The following is a 23,732-nucleotide window of genomic DNA, read 5'->3' as shown; positions in this document are numbered from 1 at the left end:
ATGTAGCCTACCGGACTTTTATTTCAGTATGAGTCTGTCTCAAGCTTTAAAAGTTTGGGAGCGCTAACCGCGGCCGAACTAAAGCGGAACGCACCGAGGAACGCGCCCAGCTCTGCAAATCCCATTCCTATGAGATAAGTTCACATTGTTTAGTACTTTGATTTCAAGTGTACATCCATTTCACTTCCTGATATATGATCTCAAGTCATAGGAAATAATCCCAAGTAGTCACTTCAGCTTCTTCCAGAACTTGACCAAAAGCAAGATTACTCGAAACCTTAGACAAAATATGATAAAATTGGCTGTATTTGCAATCAAGCTCTTCCGCTTCTACACACTGACAAAAGAGACGATTACAGATGAGAGAGAGCTCTAAGAGGTCATGGGAACAAATTAAGAAAGACTACATGTTTAATGGATGTGAAGAAACAGTTTTCCACATAGACACATGCATATGTGGAATAGCTTAGGTAATACACCCCCAAGCTCAAACAATACACAAGTTCATATCTAAATATAATAACTGGAAACCAAGGATACAGATTAAGCTGGAACTGTACATGAACTTGAGGCTAGGTACAATGAAAAATTATAGAATAGGAGATGGAACCTAATGAGTGTTGTTTCTTTACTGTATACTACAATTAAGTCATCCAGGAAGTGTCAAGATAAGAGGGAGGGTAGAGGGTGGAGGGGAGTGGAGTGGGTGGAAATGGTTTTTATGACTTTTTCTTTTTGGCTACCTCCCTTGTAAGGGGGAAAAGCCTTTGGTATATGTATGTATGTATGTACAATTAAGTAAATACACACATATACCAAGGGCTTTTCCCCCTTCCACGGGGGGTAGCCAAAGTTAAAAGACACAATTCCACTCCCATTCACACATCCCTTCCTCCTTCTTTTCTTGGTTCCTCCTGGATGAGAGGTGATCCCTGCATTTCGCCCATTGACACTATTCAAAGTGCCAAGACTCACCTCACCTTTCCACTCTCTCCTCTTCAGATGCCTTGTAATCATCGCTTTCTAAACAAACTCTTCTGTGCACCCCAAAGGTGCAAAGCACTCTTAGAATGCAGGAGAAGAGACAACTTGGGTAGGAATGCCTGTTTGGTATATGTTTAACCAATGAAAAATCATTTTAGAAAATGCAAGCCTGTATTATTCTTCTGTCAAAATTTCTATAAAGCAGGTTTCAAAATTGCAAGTTTATTTTTCATTTCATTTCATACATGATTAAATACAAATATATATATATATATATCTATACATATATGAATTTCTACAAACATTTAAATGGTCATATGGTGATGACGAGATAACTATATAAAATGTGTATAAAACATAGAAGCACCTTATACATATTTGTCCATAAAATTGTACCTTATGAAGTCAACACATACATTAGCTTTTCTGGTCATGTCATACTTGAACATCATATCAAGAATATCAAAGCTAACATTTATGTACAATAATGATAGAAGTGGCACAGCTTTTGTGTCCATGAAAGCATTGTAGTAACTTTTATTGTTCATCTTGCAATAAAAATAAAAAATACATTATCACTATGCAACATCACTAAATGCTTTGCAAATTGAAAGTGACCCATAAAGTATCATCCAAATATTCTATCTCCTGACTAAAATATTCTGCCACTAGTTATGTTTCTATTATTTATTCTTATTGTACATGTTAATATTTATCATGACAATTCCATGACTCCAACACCACAATTAATTATAAAACCTTTTCCACATCAAATGGTAGCATATTTTTTTTGTAGTGCACATTAGCTGATGAAATATATCAGGCAGTTTCAAGCTTAAAAATTCATATTGACAACAAAATGTTGTACACAATTGAATTTGTGTACAGGCATGAATATACATGTAATAAAGTGTATTATGAATCTATACATGGTTTGTGTAAAATGTGTGTATATAATCATTTTGTGTTCTATATGCAACTTCACAAAGTATCACCTACATCTATTTTGACACAATTCATCTAAAATTTGTGTATACTTTCAACTCATCCATACCCTTGAGCTTGTACTTACATATATGTTTTACAGGTAATTGCTTTTGGAATCCCATGCTCATTCCATTTCCTTACACTCTGAGTGACCTTATGTTTTGATGGTATTCCAAGAAGGATAAGGAGAATCATCTCCCAGTTGCTCATCTTTAAAATCTATCAAACACCCCCAATTTCAATTGGAAGTTCAGCCCTAGTGATAGCACCTGGTATTTTAGACCAAGCCCAAGATGTTTCTCCATCAATTTAAACTATTTTACTACTTTCTCCCAATTTCTTCACATAAAGAGGGCTGATAACTGGCAATTGCTGCCTTCCTTTTCTTCCTGACAGCCAGTGATATAGAAACAGACTCAGACTAATAAACAATGATGATGTTGATAAAGATCTTGGGCCTAATCTGATGATCAAATATCCCTCTATCTCCCTAAGGAAGTAAGGAAATTAATGTCTCTGACATCCTTTTCAAAGGACCACCTCATGCAAGTATCATCTGCATCAGGAACCTATCATCAGTCCCTGCTTCAATATGATTCAGTTTAATATCATAAGCTCACTACCTCTGCCACCTTACAGAGGGCCTTTTGAAGAAGGGAATTTAACACAATAGTCCCTTACTGCAAGCATGCCCCACTATGCAACCTTGAACTATTTCTAAAGACATCTCACCCTAGTGGCATTACTCTAAGCCACTCTACCACTAGCATCCCATAATGTATTACCTGTAAATTGTTTGAATTGTTGGTATGATAACATGCATTTAACAAGGTACATACCATATGTAATTAGTAATTTCACACATTTGTTGACTGGTTTGTTTAGTGTGGGATTACAGGTTTTCCACTTTGTGAAATTTGATGCAACAATTAAATTAACTGAGGCACACGCTGTAGTAAGGTCATAAGGCTCACCACACAGAGATCCAAGTTATCAGTTAGGCACCTTCCCACATATCTTTATCTATTAGTACGTCATTTATGCACTTCTGCATATTTTCTTATGTAGGGGTTGTGTAGATCAGATTTTTTGTGTTAAGACAGATATGTGAGAAAGCTATAGGAAAAGGTAAGGATATTTTTGGGGCTTTTATGGATCTGGAAAAGGCTTATGACAGGGTAGATAGGAAGGCACTGTGGAAGGTATTGAAGATATATGGGATAGGAGGAAAGCTGTTAAGAGCAGTCGAGAGTTTTTATGAGAATAGTAGAGGTTGTGTTAGAATTAAAAATGGAGTGTGTGAGTGGTTTGAGGTAAAGGTGGGACTTCATCAGGGATGCATTATGTCACCCTGGCTGTTCAAATGGATGGGGTGGTGCGAGAGGTAAATGTAAGGGTAGTGAAAGGCAATGCTGCCAGCAAAAGCATGAAGCAAATTGATGAAAATATTTTGGGATAAGTATTAGAGACGAATTTCCTTTAAAATGGTGTGAACTAGATGAAATTCATGCAGTTGGTTTTGGGGATCTTGTTGTTGAAAATTTTAAGTGCCTTTTTCACAAATTTTTACAAAGGGTGCTTATGACCTTATGTGTGTGCCTCAGTTATCAAGGGCAACATATTTTCTGGAAGATGGGAGATCATCACAAAAGGAAAGGTGATGTATCACAGCCAATGAAAAAACAATAGCAAATGTAATTTCTTGGTGAAAGATACTTGAAGCAACAGAAGAAGGTGAATATAGGAGAACAATGGTGGCAATGGTTAACAATCATGAAAGACAGGACTGTGATGGATCACAGTCAAGATGGTCTAAATGATGGTAATTGAGTTAAGAGCCAATGCAGAAAGCTTAGCAAATCAAACCTAGAGAATAAATGCTACAGAGAAATTATCATCATTAGGTGGACTGGCGACTTTCAAAAACATTGTGTCTAGAATACATGAATACAAATCAGTACATATGGTACATTTCTTGTCATTACAAACTATTTTCTTCAATGGTCTTAGCTTCTAACATTGTAAAAAAATATATACAAAATGCCATCTCATACTGATTTTTCATGTATCTATTTATCTATCTATCTACATACCAAAGGCCTCTTCCCACTTACAAGGGGGGTAGCCAGCCAAGCTTTCCACCCACCTCCACCCATCCCTCACCCACTTGTTTCCTTTTTATCTTAGCTCCTCATGGATGAAGGGACACCCGTCTCCCACCCACTGCCCGAGTTAGAAGCAGTGCAGCAAGACACAGCACATCCTTCAATGAACCCCATGACTTCATCTGCACAACAACGATCATTCCTTGTCCCTTCATCCAAAAATAGGGAAGAGGAGAAATCGCTTCTGGTCACATCAATTTATTGTTGATTTATAACCATTTCCCCACTTGCACCTACTGTTAGCACAGACCATTTTGAAAACTTTCTGAGTATGCATAACAGTCTGCGTTTTTGGGACACACGTGTGATATATCATTCACAAAAACCGTGCGGGGAAATGACTAACTGGCAACCTTCAGCCATCCACCCACACAATAGCCATGTGAGACAAGGCTGGTCAGTTTGTGACTGCCCTTCAGTGGAAGTACTTTTTTTTTGCATTGTCACCAAGTTTCTTCATTTTTCCTCGTGTTGTTCATTAACTTTTGGGGTGTGCCCTGCCCTTTGCGTGATGCCTGGAAATCACACAGCGTGTGATAACATTGTGAAAGTGATTGAACTACTCAAATGTGGGAAAGAATAATCAAGAAGTAGCCAAGGCAACAGGTGTGACTGAGTGTAACGTGTCCCAACTCCTGACAAAATGGCACGCAGGTGGAGGGGTTGATATGGTGCTCCTCTACAAACATGCTGGAGACAAGGCCCTGAAGATTTCCCCAAAGGCGTTGAGGCTTGTAAAACGTCAGTTAGACCTTAACCCTTCTACAACTGCAAAGGAATTGAAGGAAAAGAACCCTAAGCTTCCTAGTGACATCTCCATCTGGACAATTCAGGAAAATATTCAGAAACGGTTAAATTACTCAAAAGTGAAACCACATACAAAGTCCCATCACTGTGAAACAAAGGTGTTGCTGTGTCCAATTTGCCAAAGGATCATAACGACTGGAACCTTGTTCAGTGGCATAAGGTCCTTTGGATCAATAAAGCAACCTTTTGTATAAGTGAGAGCAAGGGAACAATACTGTGGAAGTCTCCTACCATGTCAGCGTGTGACCCACGCTTGAAGGTAACGAGCGCTAAGCACCTGCCCTATCTTATGGTGTGATGTGCCCTTGACTATGATGATTTGGGGAACCTTGTAATACTCCCTATGAGCCAGACTGTCAACTCTGAGTGCTATATTAACCTTCTGCACAAAGGATTTATGGGAGTGTTTCACCAAAACTGGGTGCGAGAAACTTCAGCAGGACAACGCCCCTTGCCACACCTCAAGGGCGGCCAAAAAGTGGCTCAGTGATAGTGAGGTTGACTACATAGAGGATTGACCTGGTCAGTCACCCAATATTTCCCCCATAGAAAACTTATGGGGCATCATGAAGGCACACCTTTGTCAGGAGGACACGTCTACAATTCCCAAGCTTGAGATAGCCATCCAGAAGGTGTGGGAGGAAATTCCTGCTTCCCACTGTCAGAATTTGGCCGATTCTGTCCCCAAGAGACTCCAGCAGGTCATCAAGGCCAAGGGTTTCCCCATCGGGAAGTAGCATTGTTTAATTATTTTTTTGTAATTTTTTAAATAATCTGATTGAAATTTTTTGCATACAATTCCCAAGTATGCAATACAATCCGCGCTGACTGTACCTCTTGTCTTTTCCTTTCCATGCTCCACAAATACTCTCCTTTTACCTACAGCCCTTTCACCACATATATGCATCTCCTCAGTCATTGCCTGAAGTTCACTCCATCCTCCATTGCCTTCCACACTCATTTTGCAAGTATTTCTTCACTCATTCTAGCCACGTCTCCAAATCATCCCAGTATTCTTTCATTAGCCCTATCTACCAGCTCCCTTTCCACCACCACCACTCTCCTCATTTCTCACTCTATCCATCCTCGTAACACCCATACTTTTCAAACATATCAAACACATTTAGATTTTCCTTTTCTGCCTCCCTTAAATTTAGTCTCTTCCCTCTACAGCAACAAAGGCAAATCACCCCTTCATATAATCTTCTCTTCACATACACCTTCCAGTACCTATTTTTCGTGACACTTTTCATTTCCCCAAGACTTTAGTTACTTGCCTCCACTCCTCCATTTCCTGCTGCATGTGACCCTAAATACTTAAAAATATCCACTTCCTCTAACTTCTCTCCTTTAAATGCTTCAATATGAGTCAAATTCTCATGGGCATATTAGCTGCCTGATGTACAATGATGCATCACAATACTCGCATCATAAAATCTAAAGTTACAGCTGTATTACTCCTTCTCTTTCACTCTGAATATTAATAACCACAGAAAATATGGTCAGGCCAGTTCACAGAAAACGGGGGTCACTCAGCTACAACTCCAAAATAAATATAATCAAGGTCCCAATGCTGGGATCCTCCTATACCCACTCACTTCTCGTGATGCCTACGTAGGCGTCACCGTATCAAAAGGGTTAACACTGACCTCCAACTTTCTGCCACTCTCAAGCCATGTACATACATACATATACCAAAGGCTTTTTCCCCCTACACAGTGGGTAACCAAAAAGAAAAAGGCATAAAAACCACTCCCACCCATTCCATTTCCTATATATTCCACTCCCCTCCACCCTCCTCCCTCCCTATTATCTTGGCACCTTCTGTACATCTCATAAACTTGCTTTTACCCACATTTACGCTCAACTTCCATTCAAATACCTTCCCAAACCCTGTCAAGGCCTTAAATCCTCCTCTTTTATATATTTTCTGTCAAACTCCTGCCCCGTTTTACATCTACTCTCCTATTTGTTTTGCTCTTCCTCTCTTCTTCATGTACCTCTAATATGCTCCTTTAGCACAGCAACCAATCCCCATGTGGTCTACTACAGATTGACCTCTTGTTAACGGCATTTTCGCTGTGTTTTTGGTGCTGTTGTTTAGCGCATGCAACCACTATGCCACCCAAAAACCACTCCAAATCAACGGATTATTCACATCAACGGACACCGTTACCCCCCTTTTAGTCCGTTAATGAGAGGTAGTACTGTATTGCTTTCACATCATCATCCCACCATTCACTACCCTTCCTTCGATTCCTTCCCATTCTTCTCATCCTACATAACATCTTTGCACACTTTGTCACTTCCTCCTTAAAGCTTACCCATTCCTCTACAACTTGCCCTCTATCTCTCACCACCTCCCACACCTCTTTCAGCTTCTGGTGTTCCTTCTTCTTTTCTTTCTTGTTCAGTTTACTAACTCTCAGCATCTACCTCCAACCCTTTTTCTCTTCCCCCACTCTCATTTTCCCTCCTGCCAAAATAATAATCTGACACTTCCCCGTTTTTCGTTGATTTTTAACTACAGAATCCCCTTACTCCTCCCATAGCTTTCTACAATTTTCTATTTTTTCTTTTTTCTAAACATAGAATATTTTGTTACTTATCAAAGCCACAAAACCTTGTTCACTTGTTCAAAGTTAGTGTTGGGAAACAATAATCAGGATGATTCCACATATCTCATATGGAAGCGGATCATAGTTCTTGTTTGACTGTCTCGCCATCCACCTCATAGGATCACAGCCTGTCAATTTGTATCAGCCTCTTCCACTGGATCCTGTCTTTGAATGCTTCTTCTTGCATTCCATTTTACGAGGAGGATTCCCTATTCACTAATGCTTCATTGATGCTCCCTGTCTATCTCTTTTACAGTTGACCCAAAGGACATCTCCCTCCTCAGGTGCCAGGCTCTTTGAGGCTCTTGTCTCTCTCCACCTGCATTACGTGGTTGAACCATTGCAATGAGACTGTTTCCCTAAGTCCAAGACATTAAAGATGCCAAATTAATTCATGATGTTTACATTTCTCAGTTTATCTCTTCTCATTGCCCCTTTGATGATGTGTACAAACTTCATTTCTGCAGCTTTTATTTTACTCCTAGATTTAGTTGTCACAGTCCAGGATTCGCAACCATGTGTCAGGATGGGTCTCGGTACAATTTCATAAATGATCACTTTGACCTTGTTGGGTATACGTCTGTCTTTGAAGAGTGGGTACAGGCAATTTAAATTTCTAATGCAGCTGGCTATATGGTTGTCTCTATTGTTCAGCTTTTACAGTACGTGTTACCCTACATTCCTTTTGGGTCTCGTTTCAGGGTCACATTTTTAATTTCAATATTTAGTTCTTCTTGTACCTATTACTATTATTCTCTTTAGGCCAAATTTAGTTTCAATCCATATTTTGTTAAAACTTCATCCCAAGTTGTTGTGTTTATGAATTCTATCTTGTTTCTTTCCACTTCTGCTACATCATCTGCATACATGAGTATGGTATCATCATCTACTCTGCCTCTCCAATGGTAATTAATTTTACATACCACACAATAATCAGAATCCAAAGATAATGATGTCAACAGCATGAATTAAGCATTCCTCCCTTTCTGCATCCCATTGATACACAGTCCATATATGTTGGGATAAATTATTGAAAAAAAAGTTCATTTCTGCTAACTAGATCCTTCTACAGAAGGCGACAAGTTTTTCTCCATCTGCATTTACATCACCAATACCAAATGCTCCTATTACCTCCTCTTTACCTTGTCTGTCTACTTCTCCATGTCTGTTGATATCATCTAAAGTAATCAGACTTTCTTCATGTACCATTTTATTCACTGTAGTTTGCAGCAGTTTATGAAATTCCTCTTTCTCTTCATTATTTCACCCTTGTTGTGGAGCATATATCAATCAATCAATCAATTCATTGCACCCTCAAGGCCACATTTACAAGGAGGAGAGTGTTGTGTCCATTTGGCATCTGGGTCTTCGATGTTTACCTTCTTTCTTCCTGAGGAGTGGGTCCCTGCCATCATGATGTACAGCACAGCTGTTTATAAACTAGACACTGCAGCCTCGATGGAGCACATTTCTGTACCATATATATATATATTGTGGTATCTTAATTTTAATGTTATTCCAACTAGTATGTTGTTGATATATTTCACATTTGTGATTCTCTCTCTGAGTTCTAGAGACATTATAAAGGCCACACGGTGTTGACCATCTGATGCCCCCGAGTATGTTATACCCGTTGCACTGAGATCTGGCCGTTAGGGCGGAGCACTGGGAGTTCCCCTGTGGTGCCACATATAATTATTCTATAATTTCATTTTATTTTATAATTCTATTTCATAATTTTATAATGTTGCCTCATATGATTATATTATAATTTTTTGTCACACACCACCACTGAGGTAAAAATCAAAGCAATGTTTTCTATACAAAGGTTTCGTTTCTTTAAGTCTAGATATGGCATATGTGCATGAGAGAGCGACGTTGCCGCTACATCTAATCTCTGGCCCCGCCCCCCTCACACTGCATTCAGAAAACATTGCATCCACATGCACGTTCTCACCATGGATGCCCACATATGGCAACACCGGGAAATCTCCTAGCCCCGCCTTATCGGTCATTTCTCCTTGCGCTGACTATAGCACATAATTCTTATGTGTCTTTCACCGGTTTCTCCAAGACCTAGAATGTCCCACTTCATCAAATCCACTAACTTCTCTTCTTTTCCATTCATCATTATTAACTTCAAGTTTATTTTATGCAGTCCTTCTCTTGGCCCTTCTTCTTGCTTAGCTCAATGCCTCCCATAAATCTCTTGTTTGACTAATAAACAAAGCTTACAACAGATGCATGAGGAGCAGGCTCTACTCAATAATACTAGGCCATTTGGTTCTCCACCATAATGTCTAATCCATTCACCCTAAGCCATTAAACATATAATACATGTAACACAACAGTATAACACCCTTGTTAACTTATTATCCCTTGTCACAAACAATATATATTCCTAGTACCCAAGAACCACAAAAATTCAAACAAAACAAATAAAATTTAATGTTCCAGTATTAACTCGAAAACAGTATTTACTGCAATTAATTTTCATCTCAACAGATTCCATTAAGACGTCCTTAGCAAAAATGTAATTTTCTCAAAAACATATTGCTATATCAAGAACTACTCAGCTATCTTCGTACTTCAGAACACTGGTATGAACTTTCCTCTGCATAGCACATTGCAAATGGCACTTTCTAGTTTCCTACTCTCCAGTGCCAATCACAGCCTTTGATTCATGCATCATAAACACAGCTTGCTGAAGGGCCGTAAGAAAGGAGAAGGCGTTAAGAGGAGCCTCTGCAGGTGCCATTAGTCCAATTTCCTCTTCTTCACCTCCAACAGGCACATAAGAAATGTTGAGTCCACATACCAGCTTATTTCCTTCATTGTCCTGTAAATAACACACTGGGTAAATATATTTATTCCAAAACCAAACTGTATTCTATTACCTGAGCTTGCTCTCATTGAAAGTTCTCCTTAGGAAACCAGACATAACCACGGGTTCAGCACCTGTATTTTTCAGTAAAGAGATCACTTGAGCTGTTTGGAGTAGTTCAGGACATTGACAACATATTCTGCATTTACCTATCTGTAATAGCCCATAAAATCCCCATCCTAATACCAAACATACTTCATGAAAATCCTGTATGATCTATTTCATTTTTCTCCCCATATATAAATGGACGCAAAGATTGAGCTTGGAAACAAAGCACACATGCCTACCTCAACAAATCAACATGGATTCAAAGAGCCCATTCCACCCACACATTGCTCATAAACATCACCTAAGAAATACATGGGTTCAATAAGGAGGTGCCACCTGAGAGAACAATAACTGTACCAACAGACGTGAATAAGGAATTTGAGTTCATGGACACATTCTGTCAAAAAAAGATCACATGGGAACAGAAATGAGTGATCAATAATTCTTTAGCTAGACTCACCATTTTGGTTGCCAGCTCCTGTGAACCACAGACACGGTTCATAGTAATTGAAAGAGTTGTTGGGTTGTCTGGACAAGAAGCAGCAACAATAAGAAAACGGTGATCTGGTGAGAGGCGACACTGAGCAAGAGTTACATCGTTACTGTCTCTATCTGTACCTACAGTCAAGATGGTTCCTGTAAAATTTGAGATATTTCAGCTTTATTTCAAATTTAAATCAATTTTATGGGTCTTCTTAATCCTTTCACTTCTTGGTGTCTTGAAAGTTTCCACCCTGTTCCCATTGCTAGTTTTCAGGATTGTATAATTCTATTCAGGAATCATAAAATACTTTTATATACTATGAATATACAATATAACTTCAGAGATACAGGGTAATTGTAAGCATAACCCTGTCCAGCTCTTTAGAAATCTGGATCTTATGTTACCTAACCTTGCCCTAACCTTAATCCTTTGTTTTGTATAGATTGTACCATGTTTAGGTTTGTTTTCTTGACTGTAGGGAACCATGTCAGGAAGGTGTTTTTGAGTGTGGATCTTGTGATCTGTTTGTAAACTATGACTAAGAGTTTGTTTCTACTCACTAAATCTGCACTTGCTACCAATCTTAGTATCTATTTTCTCATTGATTTCCACTGTTGGGTCCTTCATAAGTCTAACTTAAACCAGCATTTGGACACATGCATTGTTATATGTTCAAGTTACATGTTCTATTTCTTCATGTTAGAACAAGTAAGGGTGTTTCTCAAGTTTCTCAAACTATTAATATTAGACACCCTATGTTTCCAAATGCTTGCAGTTTTCACTTTTTTTTTCAATAGTTTCCTGAAGGACACAAATAAATAAATCAACAAAAGATGGCAAGCCAGTGTTATTCATATAATCTAAATCTGAGAAGAGCAGAGGTGAATAAAACTAATACATAACTGCAATTGACTAACAGGATTCAGATATGCACAACTGACCTGTGATTAGAGTTTTTAAGTGTTTTTCATAGAATTCATTCTCTTTGGCTGTAGTCTTCACACAGCCTGCGCATACACGCACTGGATCCAGGAAGCACATACGTGGGAGAGAGAGACGCGTATCACAGCAACTCCCACAACAAACACGACCACATCTTCGGCAATGATGCTGCAAACAAGATTTATATCATCTAAATATTACTTCATATAACATTGTTCTTATTCAGGTACTGGAAACGACCACATCTATGACCTACTACATATTCACAAAAGTACATTAGATCTGATATTCTGCCTCTAACATCTGTTGTGCTGAAGACGGTGGAAAGAAAAAGCAGAAACAGGAATGGTTTGACAAGTGTAAGATTAAAAAAAAAAAAGGCACGGGATGTGGCATGGAGAGAACTGAGGAAGAGAAGCAGTAAAACAAAAGAAGTTAACAAACACGCTAGAAATGGCTATTCAAAAATTCACAGTGAGGAAGAAAGCAATTTTGAAAGAGGTTTAGTGAATAAATGCAAAGATGAACCAAAACTGTTTTACAGGTTTAAAAATGATAATTTGAGTCACATGGAAGTAATCAGCAAGTTATTAACGAGTGGTGAGGTCACTGAAGAGGTCTCAGCTTTGCCAGAAAAGATGATGATGATATGGTTTAACCTCTTCCCTCCAGGGCACATCGGATGTCTAGCAGCATTAGCTTCCCGACGTGCGATATTGCGTCATAATAATCGCATTATAAAAAATAAAGTCAGTGGTCAATTGTCCGTTCTCTTTCACCCGTGTATTTTGATAACCATAGAAAACTGATGAAGCCAGTTTAGAGAGAATGAAAATTACGTAGGTACGACTACAATAAATATAATCAAGATGGCGACTTCGGCATCAGCAAGTACCCACTTGCTTCTCATGCTGCCTACGTAGGCGGCACCGTATGGAAGTGGTTAATGTCACACACTCCCCCCTATTGGGAAGCTATGATGGTGCCCTTCACAGAGGGCTTTGTAGCATTAATGAATTAAATTTTCCAAGCAGTTCCTAAGGCTTCTGGATACCACAAAAACTACTTAATATTCTGGTATATTTCCAAAAAGGAATTTTTATTCCAAATTAGATTTGGAATAGAGAAAACTTCAAGTCCTTGTACTTCATGATTGATAATTAGCACTTCTATCATGCCATAAAATGATGTAATAGTTTTAGAAGGATCACTCTGTCTAGCATGGTCCATCAGGTGTTTGGGCATGTGTTAACTGAGAGGATTAAGAGGGGAACAGAGGTAATCAATCAATCAATCTGTTCCTCTGGGTCTGTTGGAGTAAACCCATGGTTCCCAGGTAGCTGGTAACTGCCACCAGATTGACCCACATGTCACTCAAGGAAAAGATATTGTGTTGCTACCTGCAGAGGCTGCATTGGTTTTGATATCATCAGCTAGATGGTACATGAGAATAGGTGCCAGATTTCTGACCTCCTTATGTGAAACAAATTATAGCATGTACATAAAACAAGGGGAGTGGAGTGTATTCAGGGATGGAATGGGTGGGAATGATTTTATGCCTTTTTCTTTTTGGCTACCTCCCTTGTAAGGGGGAAAAAGCCTTGGTATATGTATGTATGTATGTACATAAAACAAAACAAAAGTGGTGAAAACAGGTCAGAAGTAAGTACAGGAATGATAATGAATGAGGTTCTGGGTCTGTACCAAAGACCAGGTACTCCTTGGGGCTGCACCTTTGTGTGGAAGTGGGAAAAAATGATGTAATTTGAGGAGTTTGATGTGTGGTCATGCTGCATGAGGCAACAAAGCCGTCTTCTTCCTCTGTAGTACATATAAAATATGGATATGTGTATTGTGTTCCAAATTAAGACAATACACAGCTCATTTAAAACCTAATTAGCATATCTCAATGTTGTGCAGCATTTTTTGCTGGCTAGCTGGAAATGTTTGCCAAAGACAAAAGTGAATATCAGCTCTGTGGACACTATGGACACTACACATCAAACAAAATTGGATGCCTCTTCTTAAAACATTTTGGCTTGGAATTTTTCAACTATGTGAAGAGTGCGAGAAGAGAGAAAACATTCCATTTGAGCATGAATGTTCCACACATCTTTGACCAATATTGTGTCGAGTTGGCAGGGTGACATTAAAGACACGAAACTTGGCTACACTTGCGAATATGGGTCTCATGGTACAGGCCCACTCTACCTTTAATACCTCCATGTAGGTGAGAGTGAGACATGGGGAGGGGAGGCTTTGTCTTGATGTGGCAAGATTCTCCATCACCATTTCTCCAAGAGCTGTGGCTCTACATGAAGGAGAATAATAATCTAAACACAATTTCCACCAAATCCTACTGGCTTTTCTTTACCTCACTTTCCAGTAGTTATGCAAGTACCTTCTTAACAAGGATAAACTCTACTTACCCTTCTCTTCAGAAAATCAAATTTGTTTTTGCATTCCATACAAGTTGGGCTCTGGAAAAAAATAAACAAATAAATCAATAAGATGAGAAGAAAAAGAAGAAATAACATAACAGCAGTATTAAAACTAACATCTTGTACAGCAGTGTTGACTGCATAAGTTATATACAGTCCGTTCTATTAGGACTTAATATTAAAAAGAGTGTGCCTGGCAATAGAGTATCAGATATACCATATGAAGTTTTTGGTACAGGGTGTCTTGGTCCTGGAGAATGCACACAACAGTGTTGACAGGCATTGTGTAGTGTTGCAGACATTGCAAAACAGATCAAGAACCCAATACTACATGCAGTCCTTGAAGGAAAACAAACATGTCAAAGGCACTGTCAGATTTAGGCATTGTGGCATTGTGGCATTGAGGACACAGTAATGAAATAAGTTTACACCACTCTGTAATTCCTGTCAGATGTTCCACTATGATAGCTACGTGGTTATATATGATTCACAAATGCTTCCAAGCTGAGTATAAATTTCTACACAACTGAATTCACTTAAGGCAATGGATGCACACTGAGCACACATGGAGTTGAAAGTGTTGTCCCATAACAGATGTGGAGTCAACACTGTCACAACAACTGCCCAGCTTACTATTCACCAAGTTGAGAACTGGTATTCAGAACAGTCAGTAAAGTGTTGGACTCTATGTTAACATTGCATGGTGTCAGATCCTGTTGTCTGTGTGCTTTAACTAAATGATAATTCCACACCTTCCAGTATGGGACAAAACTTCTAACCCAATATATGATCAATGGGCATTCTTTGGTATAATAATATTCAGTTCATAACATTTTGTATTTTGCTTGTGAACCTTGCGTGTCTATACAACCACCATACCAAAACAAATGGAAGGAGGGGTGCCAATTTACCTCCTGGGGGTGGGGATGTTGTTGTTGTTGTCGTTCCCTAGACTGTCTGTCCGAGCAGTCCCGTCTCCCCAAGGAATGCCACAGCCGAAACTGGGTTTTCCCACAAATCCTTTATAGAGTGTATGTTGTGTTGTTTGCGTGCATGATTGTGTATAATGCAGTCTTCCATTATGTGTTGTATGGTATGGGGTGAAGTGTTACATCCTGGGCAGCTGTTCACAATGTGGTCATCCAGCCTCTTCTGGTAGCTTAGAAGTGCTGGGTGGTGGTCGCACCGCAGTCTGGCCAGTTGGACTCTGTCCTTTTGTGGGAGAGAGGATTCAGAAGGGTGAATATCAGGGGGTCTGGCATGCAGCAGCGTGTTGTCTTTCAGTGTGTTAATGGAGCGGTGAGTGATATGATTATGAATATGTTTCCGGAGGCTGGTACAGTAAAAGCTCTTTTATCCATTATTCTCGTATCCGGCTCCTTCTTATAACCAGCATATTATTCACGAGGAAATAACAATTTTGTATAAAAATGTAAAAAAAAAATTGAAAAAATAACATTTAAAATTCCCGCGCCACTCCCGCCGCCACCAGAGGTAGCGCGCATCTTTCCCGCCATCTCCCACAAATCCCGCCGCTCCATCAGGCCCAGTGCCCACTGTAATAAGATGCCTGATGTTAAGTGTGTGACTGTCTATTAGCAACTCTCTCAACACACAAACACATACCAACAGCAAAGGAAGGCAGTGATGGCTGAGTTGAAGGATATGTGTGGTAGTGCTAAGCTTAGCATCACTGATGAAGCTCTTCAGGAGTGGATGGAGGTCAACAATGACGAAGCTATCACCCCCACACTAACTGACGACGAAATCATTCAGGCAGTGATTGAGGAGAAGCATGGTAAGGAAACAGAGGCTGATAGTGAAGAGGAAGATGACCCAGAGCCAAGAGTAACATGGAAGGATGCTGCTAAAGGATTGCACCTACATGGGGACTCACGACGTGATGTCTCTTCACTGTCTTCAAAATGAATTTTTAATGCAGAGAGACAAACATTCTAAACAAAGAGACATACGTGATTTCATGAAAATAAATAAAGATAAATAAATATGAATATACTAGTAAATAAATAAACAACAAAAGTGAAGCCATTGAATGAATATTATTTAAGTACTCTATGAATAAAGGCAATAAATGTATTTTTTAATATTCCTTCTCATAACCGGGATTTCCCCTTTCCGGCATGTCTTTGGTCCCACTCGTGCTGGTTAAAAGAGCTTATACTGTATTTGGTGGTTGTGGAGGAAGAGAAGAGAGTATCTGTGTGTGATACAGGTCTTTGGGTGTTGTTTTAATGTTTCTTGGTGTGTGTGGGTGTTCTGCTATGTAGTGTAGCGGGTGTGATGTGTCTGTGGTGGCTGCGGCAAGTGTTTGTGTGCCTCTCATGTCGAGGTGGTCCTTGACTTTGAGGACTTTTGTTTCATGGTGTAAATGGTCTGTAGGTGTTGTATTTGTGCAGCCTGTAATTGTTTTTAGGGCTTTGTTTTGTATGATTTGAAGGGTGTTGTGGTGTGTCTCACTGAGATTAGGAGCCCATGCAGGACTTGCATAATTCATCACTGAGCATATGCATTGTTTGTATATTGTTGTATTAGTTTCTTTGTTTTGTCCAAATGTTGTTCCAGTGATTGACTTAAGTGCGTTAAGTCTAGGTGTGCATTTGTTTTTTATGTTTGTGATGTGTTGTTTGAAAGACATGGATGTATCATATGTTACACCAAGAATTTTTTATGTGTTTGTGTGTGGTATTAGAGTGTTGTTGATGTAGAGATGAGGTATGTATTTGTGTTCTTTTGTCCAGTTGGTGAGAAGTGTTGCTGTAGATTTGGTTGGAGCTATTTTGAGTCTGTTTGTGATGAACCATGTGTTGAGTGTATCAAGGTATGGCTGGATTATTTCTGCAGCTTTGTGTTACGATGTGTGCATGTGATTGTTATGTCGTCTGCGTAGGAAGAGATTTGTATTTCTGAGGTGTCTGGTGTGGGTAAGTCATGCATGTATAGATTAAAGAGCATGGGGGATAGAACAGAGCCCTGTGGTACTCCATTCTTAATGTTTCTGATGTGCAATGATTGGCCATTATATGACACATAAGCATTCCTACCTGCCAGATAATTGGCCAGCCATCTTTTGGTGTTATTGTGCATGTCTGTGTTATATATTTTATTTGTTAGGTTGTGGCGGGGGATAGCATCAAAAGCTTTACTAATGTCTAATGTTATAAGAAGTGTTCTGTGGTGGGGCCTATCTGAATTGATGCCATCTAGAATTCTTTGTGTGAGGTTTATCAGAAGAGTGTTTGTGGAGTGTAGTGGCCTAAAACCGTGTTGTGAGTCAGCAAGGGGAATATGTGGTGTGACAAGTTGAAGTATTAGGCGTTCAATGACTTTAGAGGGGGTGCAGAGAAGTGTGATTGGGCAGTGCGATGTTGGGATTGTTGGGTCTTTGTTCGGTTTTGGAATGGTGATTATTTTACCATGCTTCCAGATGTCGGGTATAATGTTATGTGAATAGCTGTAGTTTGCAATGTTTGTGAGTGCATGTATACCTTGTGGTCCAATGTGTTTTAGGTGGATGTTACTTATGTTATCAGGGCTACAGGCAGATGAGTGCTTGAGATCAAGTATTATGTGTTCTGTCTGACTGTCTATGAAGGGTGTATAGTCTGAGTCTGTGGGAAAGTCTTTCTTACGTCAAATAGTGTGTCGGTCATCAGGGTGAGAAGTGAGATGGCTTGTCTGTGCAAAATGATTTATGAGTGTTTGCTTGTTGTCTGTTTGAGGGTAGATTGTCTGTTGTTGTGATTATTGCTGCATGAGAGCGTGTTGTATTACTGTTGGATAGTGTAATGCTGTTGAGTGTTTTGTACAATTTTCTGGTGTTTGTTTTGTGATCAAGTGTATTGATAAAGTTTTGCCAATTTTGTGTTTTTTGTTCGTGTATTTTATTGGCAATCACAGGGGTGGGATGGGAGGAGTTGGTTTGTTATGGTCTGTGATTTACTGGCACTTCTATCTTGTGGACAATCTTGTACTGCTGTCCTTGTGCGAGAGTGGAAAATAAACAAGACTGAAAACTAACGTGTTCGTCCTCGCTCTCCCTGTGTCTATGAGGAATCAGAATGGGGTAGATGACAATGCGAAATATTACACTCAGGAAATGTACAGTACTTGTAAATTTCATTATTTTAACAATTAATCCTCTAACCGACAACTTTATTTTTCAGGAAACAATTCATTTTAAGACAAATTTTCTATTACTTCTTTTCATAGTATTTTCCATGCTCATTATGGAAATAAATTCTATTTCTATTTATTACCAATATTTTACTTAAAATTTTATTTTGAAGATACCATTTCCGACAAAAATAAGATAACTCGCCTTCCCTTTTTTTATTGTCTTTTTCCCAACTTTAGAATCAAAAGTAAAGGGAAATTACACACTTATTTTACTCTTTTTCATATCTGATTTTACAACTGATAATCCAGGATTTCCAGTGAATGGAAAGCATGGTGGTGGAGGAAGCATATTTTGTTTCGACACATCATGTCGAAACCAATGTTGTAAATCCTCCTCATCCTCCTCACTTGATCAAGAATAGCCATCGTCAGATGAACTTGTACTCTCATCTGATGTATTCAATCTTCTAATTGAAGCTTCATATTCATACTTATCTTCTGAGCTCAACATCTGGGCATAATTTATATATATATATATATATATATATATATATATATATATATATATATATAATATATATATATATATATATATATATATATATATATATATATATATATATAAGTGGAAATGGTGGTGAGGTAAACAGCAAAAAACGTAGGAGTTTTATTACTCTATTGGCATTTACCTCACCACCCTTTCCACCCATTCTGCCATACACATTTCAATATATATATGTATATATATATATATATATATATATATATATATATATATATATATATATATATATATATAGAACAGAAAAAAAAACAAGTGAGTGTATGTGCTCAAAAACAATGAGTCTGCTTCCTTTGACTGATACCTATCATTAACAAATGCATCCTCAAGCAGAAGACACATCTACCAGACATACAATTCACTGAGTATACTCATTGATGGCTGAGAAGGGCCCTAATTCAACAGTTATACTTGTCTGTGGCTGTTTTTGAAACACTTATGTTTGAACGAGTTTACTCGTCGCACTCTAAAAAAGAAAAGTTGGGTGACGATGAGTTTAATCTTCCTTGCTGGGTAAGGGGTTAGATAATACTTGTTAATTTTCACACATGATCACCACACTACATGATCCTACACTCACTGTTTCCAAACAACAAGATAAAAACTTCACCAAATGACTTATAGACTGAACAAGTGTCTGTGGTTAATTTCCTGTGGGCAGTGGATCTACTGCAAGACACCTAAGGCCACAGATTTATTGATTCACAAGTGCTTTTATAAAAAAAATTATTAGGAAAAAATAAACTCCCATATTCAAAAAAGGTGACAAAAAAAGAAACCAAATGACTATAGGCCTATAAGTTTGACTTCAATTGTAGGAAAAATGATGGAAACTATTATCAGAGATGCTATTGAATATTATTTAGAAAGTAACCATTTGATAAATGACAGCCAGCATGGTTTCAGACGGAAACATTCTTGCGTGACTAACTTACTCGAATTCTACAATACATTTATCTCGAATTATGACAAAAGAAACAATATAGATTTAATATATCTAGATTTTGCAAAAGCTTTTGATACTGAGCCCCACGAAAGACTACTTACTAAATTAGCTACACACGGAATATGTGGTAGCCTATTAAGTTGGACTAGCAATTGGTTGAATGATCGAAAACAGAGTTCTTTTAAATGGAAAAACTTCTAGATGGAAAAATGTTACAAGTGGAGTTCCTCAGGGTTCTGTTCTTGGGCCACTTCTATTTATAGTATATATAAATTATATAGACCATGGACTAATATCTACTGTTTCCAAATTTGCTGATGATACAAAACTGTGCAGTATGGCAAATGATCACTTAAACCAATTAGATATTCAAGAAGATTTAGATAAATTACAGCAATGGTCTGAAAAGTGGCTAATGAAATTTAACACAAGTAAATGCAAGGTAATGCACATAGGTAAAAATAACAGTAAGTACGATTACAAGTTATTTGGAAATTCATTAACAAAAGTGAATAGTGAAAAAGATCTCAGCGTAATTATCAATAACAATCTCAAATCATCCAAGCAGTGTATTTCAGCCTCTGAGAAAGCAAACAAGATTCTAGGACTGATTGCGCAATCTTTTGACTTCAAAAGTCCATCTCTCATTAACATTTGTTAGTTCATACACATTTGGAATATGCCGTTTCTGCATGGTCACCAAATCTCATTAAAGACATTGACAGACTGGAAAAAGTACAACAGCAAGCCACAAAACTGATTCCAAATATCAAAAATAAATCATACAAAAATCAACTAAAACATATGAATCTATTTTCCCTAAAAAAGTGTAGACTCAGAGGTGACTTGATACAGGTCTTTAAAATTCTAAAGGGAATTGACATCATCAAAAGTGACAAAATTTTCACAATGAATAAGAACCAGACAAGAAACAATGGTCTCAAACTGTCTGGAAATAGATTCAATTTGGAAGTGGGTGGAAACAACTTTGCAAACCGTGTAGTTAATGAATGGAATAAACTTCCTGCAGAGGCAGTGCAATGTAGTTCAGTTCAAAGCTTTAAGAATCATTTAGATAAACACCTAAGCAAGATGCTGTAATGATTATCATTTATTTTATATATATATTTTTTATCATTTGTCTGTTTGATTCTCATTTATTATTAGTTATATATCAATTTATTATTATTTACTATTTACCTGTTTATTATCTAACTATACCTATGAATTTATGTATTTCATCTATTATTTACATTATTAGTTTTTATCTATTCATTTACTTATCATTATTATGATTTTTTTGCATCCAACCTAGATATAGACCACAAGGTCTCCTGTTGGCATGCTCCACCTTTGTAATCATACGAAAATGGACTCAAACATATGAATATATTTTCCCTAAAAAAGCGTAGACTCAGAGGTGACTTGATACAGGTATTTAAGATACTAAAGGGGATTGACATCAAAAGTGACAAAAATCTTACACTGAATGAGAATCCGACAAGAAATAATGGTCTCAAACTGTCCAGAAATAGATTCAATTTGGAAGTGGGTAGAAACAACTTCGCCAACCGTGTAGTTAATGAATGGAATAGACTTCCTGCAGAGGCAGTGCAATGTAGTTCAGTTCGAAGCTTTAAGATTCATTTAGATAAACATTTAAGCAAGATACTGTAATGACTGCCATTTATTTTATATTATTTGATTATTTGTCTATTTATTATTTGCTTGATTTCGATTTATCATTATTTATTTGTCAGTTTATTATTATCTAGTATGTACCTGTTTGTTTATCATTTAACTATACCTATGTATCATTTATTTTATTTATTATTATTTATACTATTATCATTTTATCTATTTTTTTTATCATTTATATTTTTTTTTTTGCATCCGACCTAGTAATGGACCAAGAGGTCTCCTGTTCCCATGCTCCACCTTTGTAAAGTATATAGAGGAAAAAAAATTAAACTGATTATTGACTGATAATAGATGGCAAGTGACAAATCTTATTTAAGAATTACATGACACTGCTACAATTATTTCCAATCAGTTGCTGAAAATAATATCCTTAAGAAATAAACAGACCTCTTCAAAATTAAAACATATAAAAAGTGGAACAGTACACTGTCTAATGTCCTGTGCTTTATTATCTATGTACTACATGTGCCTCCACCATGCCCCTGATAAACACCACATTGACTCAAGTGCAGGTGTATAGAAAAAGTCATTACAATTTACCAGATGCTTTGATAGTAAGGGCAAGTTTTGTAAGGGTGATGGGTGAGTGTGAGGTGAGAGAATGCTTTGACTTGACCACCCACCTTATACAAGGAAAGGGAAGGTCTTTTGGTGTGCATGTACACATTACTTTACTTTCCCACATGCACAAATTTTCACTTTTTTTCTTTCTTTTCCTTCTTTTGCTGTTCTATGCTTATTTCTTCCCACAAAATTACTTAAAAAGAAAGTTGCCACAAATACATAGTTATAGAAAAATTCAAAACCTTTGATTTGGAGGGTGGCGTGGCAGTATCTGAAAGAACAAATACAGAGAGGTCTCACTTGGCAGAGCATGGAAAAGAATTTCCTAAAAATGTCATAGTCTGGACACTGCATCCCAAAACACACAATTTTACTAGAGGCTCTGTAGTAATCTACAGTGCTTGTGTGACCTGCATGCTCAGAAAAGTAAAAATTTACCAAATATTTTTGTTAATACAACCACCTAATGTGATCCCTTGTAGAGGTGGAAAGAGCAAAGAGGAGGGTGCTGATATAATTTTTTTTACAATAAATTATGTCTATGGTTATGTAGGGTTACACTTAGCAGCTGTCATCTTAAAATCCAAAAAGGACAACACATATAGCATGCACTCCTGGTTATGACGGACCAATTCTATTCAACTATAAATTAAACATTCTTATTATACTGTTAATGAAAAGTTTCTTTTGAAAAATCATATCTCTTCAAAGGCAAAATTGTAAAATTACGAGCCTGAAACCTTATATTTACCAAGATCTCCCTCCCGATACAGAATGGGCTCATCAATATGGACTCAACAGCTTCTAAGAGGGACACAACCAAAATAATAAAAAAAAAATTGCTTTCCTGTATGGGTATTGACAAAGACAGTCTTGACCCTTTCTCTCTTGAATTTGACACAATCATCTGCTGTTGTGCAAATCAAACAGTTGCTCCCCACTTCAGAAAAGGTTAAAGATCATAGTTTTCATAGAAAAACAAATATTTTGTACAAATCAGGAATTCAACTTAACCCCATACTTTGTGACCATTTCATATAACATATGGCAATCATTATATTACTTATATGTGATATAGGCTGCTACGTAATACTTAACTGGGCAGCTTACCCAAGGTCAGTTTTTTAACATTATACCTGGAGAATACAAATATTGTGCAACCAAAATTAACTCTTACATCTTTGTCAGGAATCCATTCTGGTTCGCAGAGTTCAAAAGGACTTCGATCTATATCATTAATGGGTACAATTCGCAAGCCCGATTTGGACCTTACTAATCTTTTTCCAACATGTCCAGCCATATCCTCACAAACAAAGTTAAAGGACGTCAACTAGTTTTGATACTTCTCTTTGAGGTACACGGCCCGAAAACAATAATTTGTTTTTCTACACTTTTGTACTGTTGTTTATACTTGTACTGGTACTAAAATTAAATTGATCTTTCGTATATACAAATATGTACA

At 37.7% G+C, this 23,732-nt stretch overlaps 1 protein-coding gene across 2 annotated transcripts; it reads right to left on the bottom strand.

Moving 5' to 3' along the window:
• Positions 1–1,190: 1,190 nt before the first annotated feature.
• LOC143035261 (zinc finger FYVE domain-containing protein 21-like) lies at positions 1,191–23,709 on the bottom strand. 2 transcript variants are annotated; one of them, XM_076202085.1, is made up of 6 exons: positions 23,448–23,586; positions 22,513–22,541; positions 14,349–14,399; positions 11,919–12,087; positions 10,954–11,129; positions 1,191–10,400 (listed from the first exon to the last, which is right to left on the bottom strand). In XM_076202085.1, exons 3-6 carry the CDS (start codon positions 14,385–14,387, stop codon positions 10,212–10,214), a joined length of 573 nt encoding a protein of 190 aa, XP_076058200.1. In that variant the 5' UTR covers positions 14,388–14,399; positions 22,513–22,541; positions 23,448–23,586; the 3' UTR covers positions 1,191–10,211. The 2 variants fall into 2 exon arrangements, with proteins under 2 accessions (XP_076058200.1, XP_076058199.1); XM_076202084.1 differs by lacking the exon at positions 22,513–22,541 and having other exon boundaries at positions 23,448–23,709.
• Positions 23,710–23,732: the final 23 nt, after the last annotated feature.

Source organism: Oratosquilla oratoria, chromosome 18, assembly GCF_046742065.1.
Source record: "Oratosquilla oratoria isolate Oo_2021 chromosome 18, ASM4674206v1, whole genome shotgun sequence".
Classification (NCBI taxonomy): Eukaryota; Metazoa; Arthropoda; class Malacostraca; order Stomatopoda; family Squillidae; genus Oratosquilla; species Oratosquilla oratoria.
The sequence above is the reverse complement of the archived record's forward strand: the minus strand, read 5'-3'. Positions and strand labels throughout refer to the sequence as shown.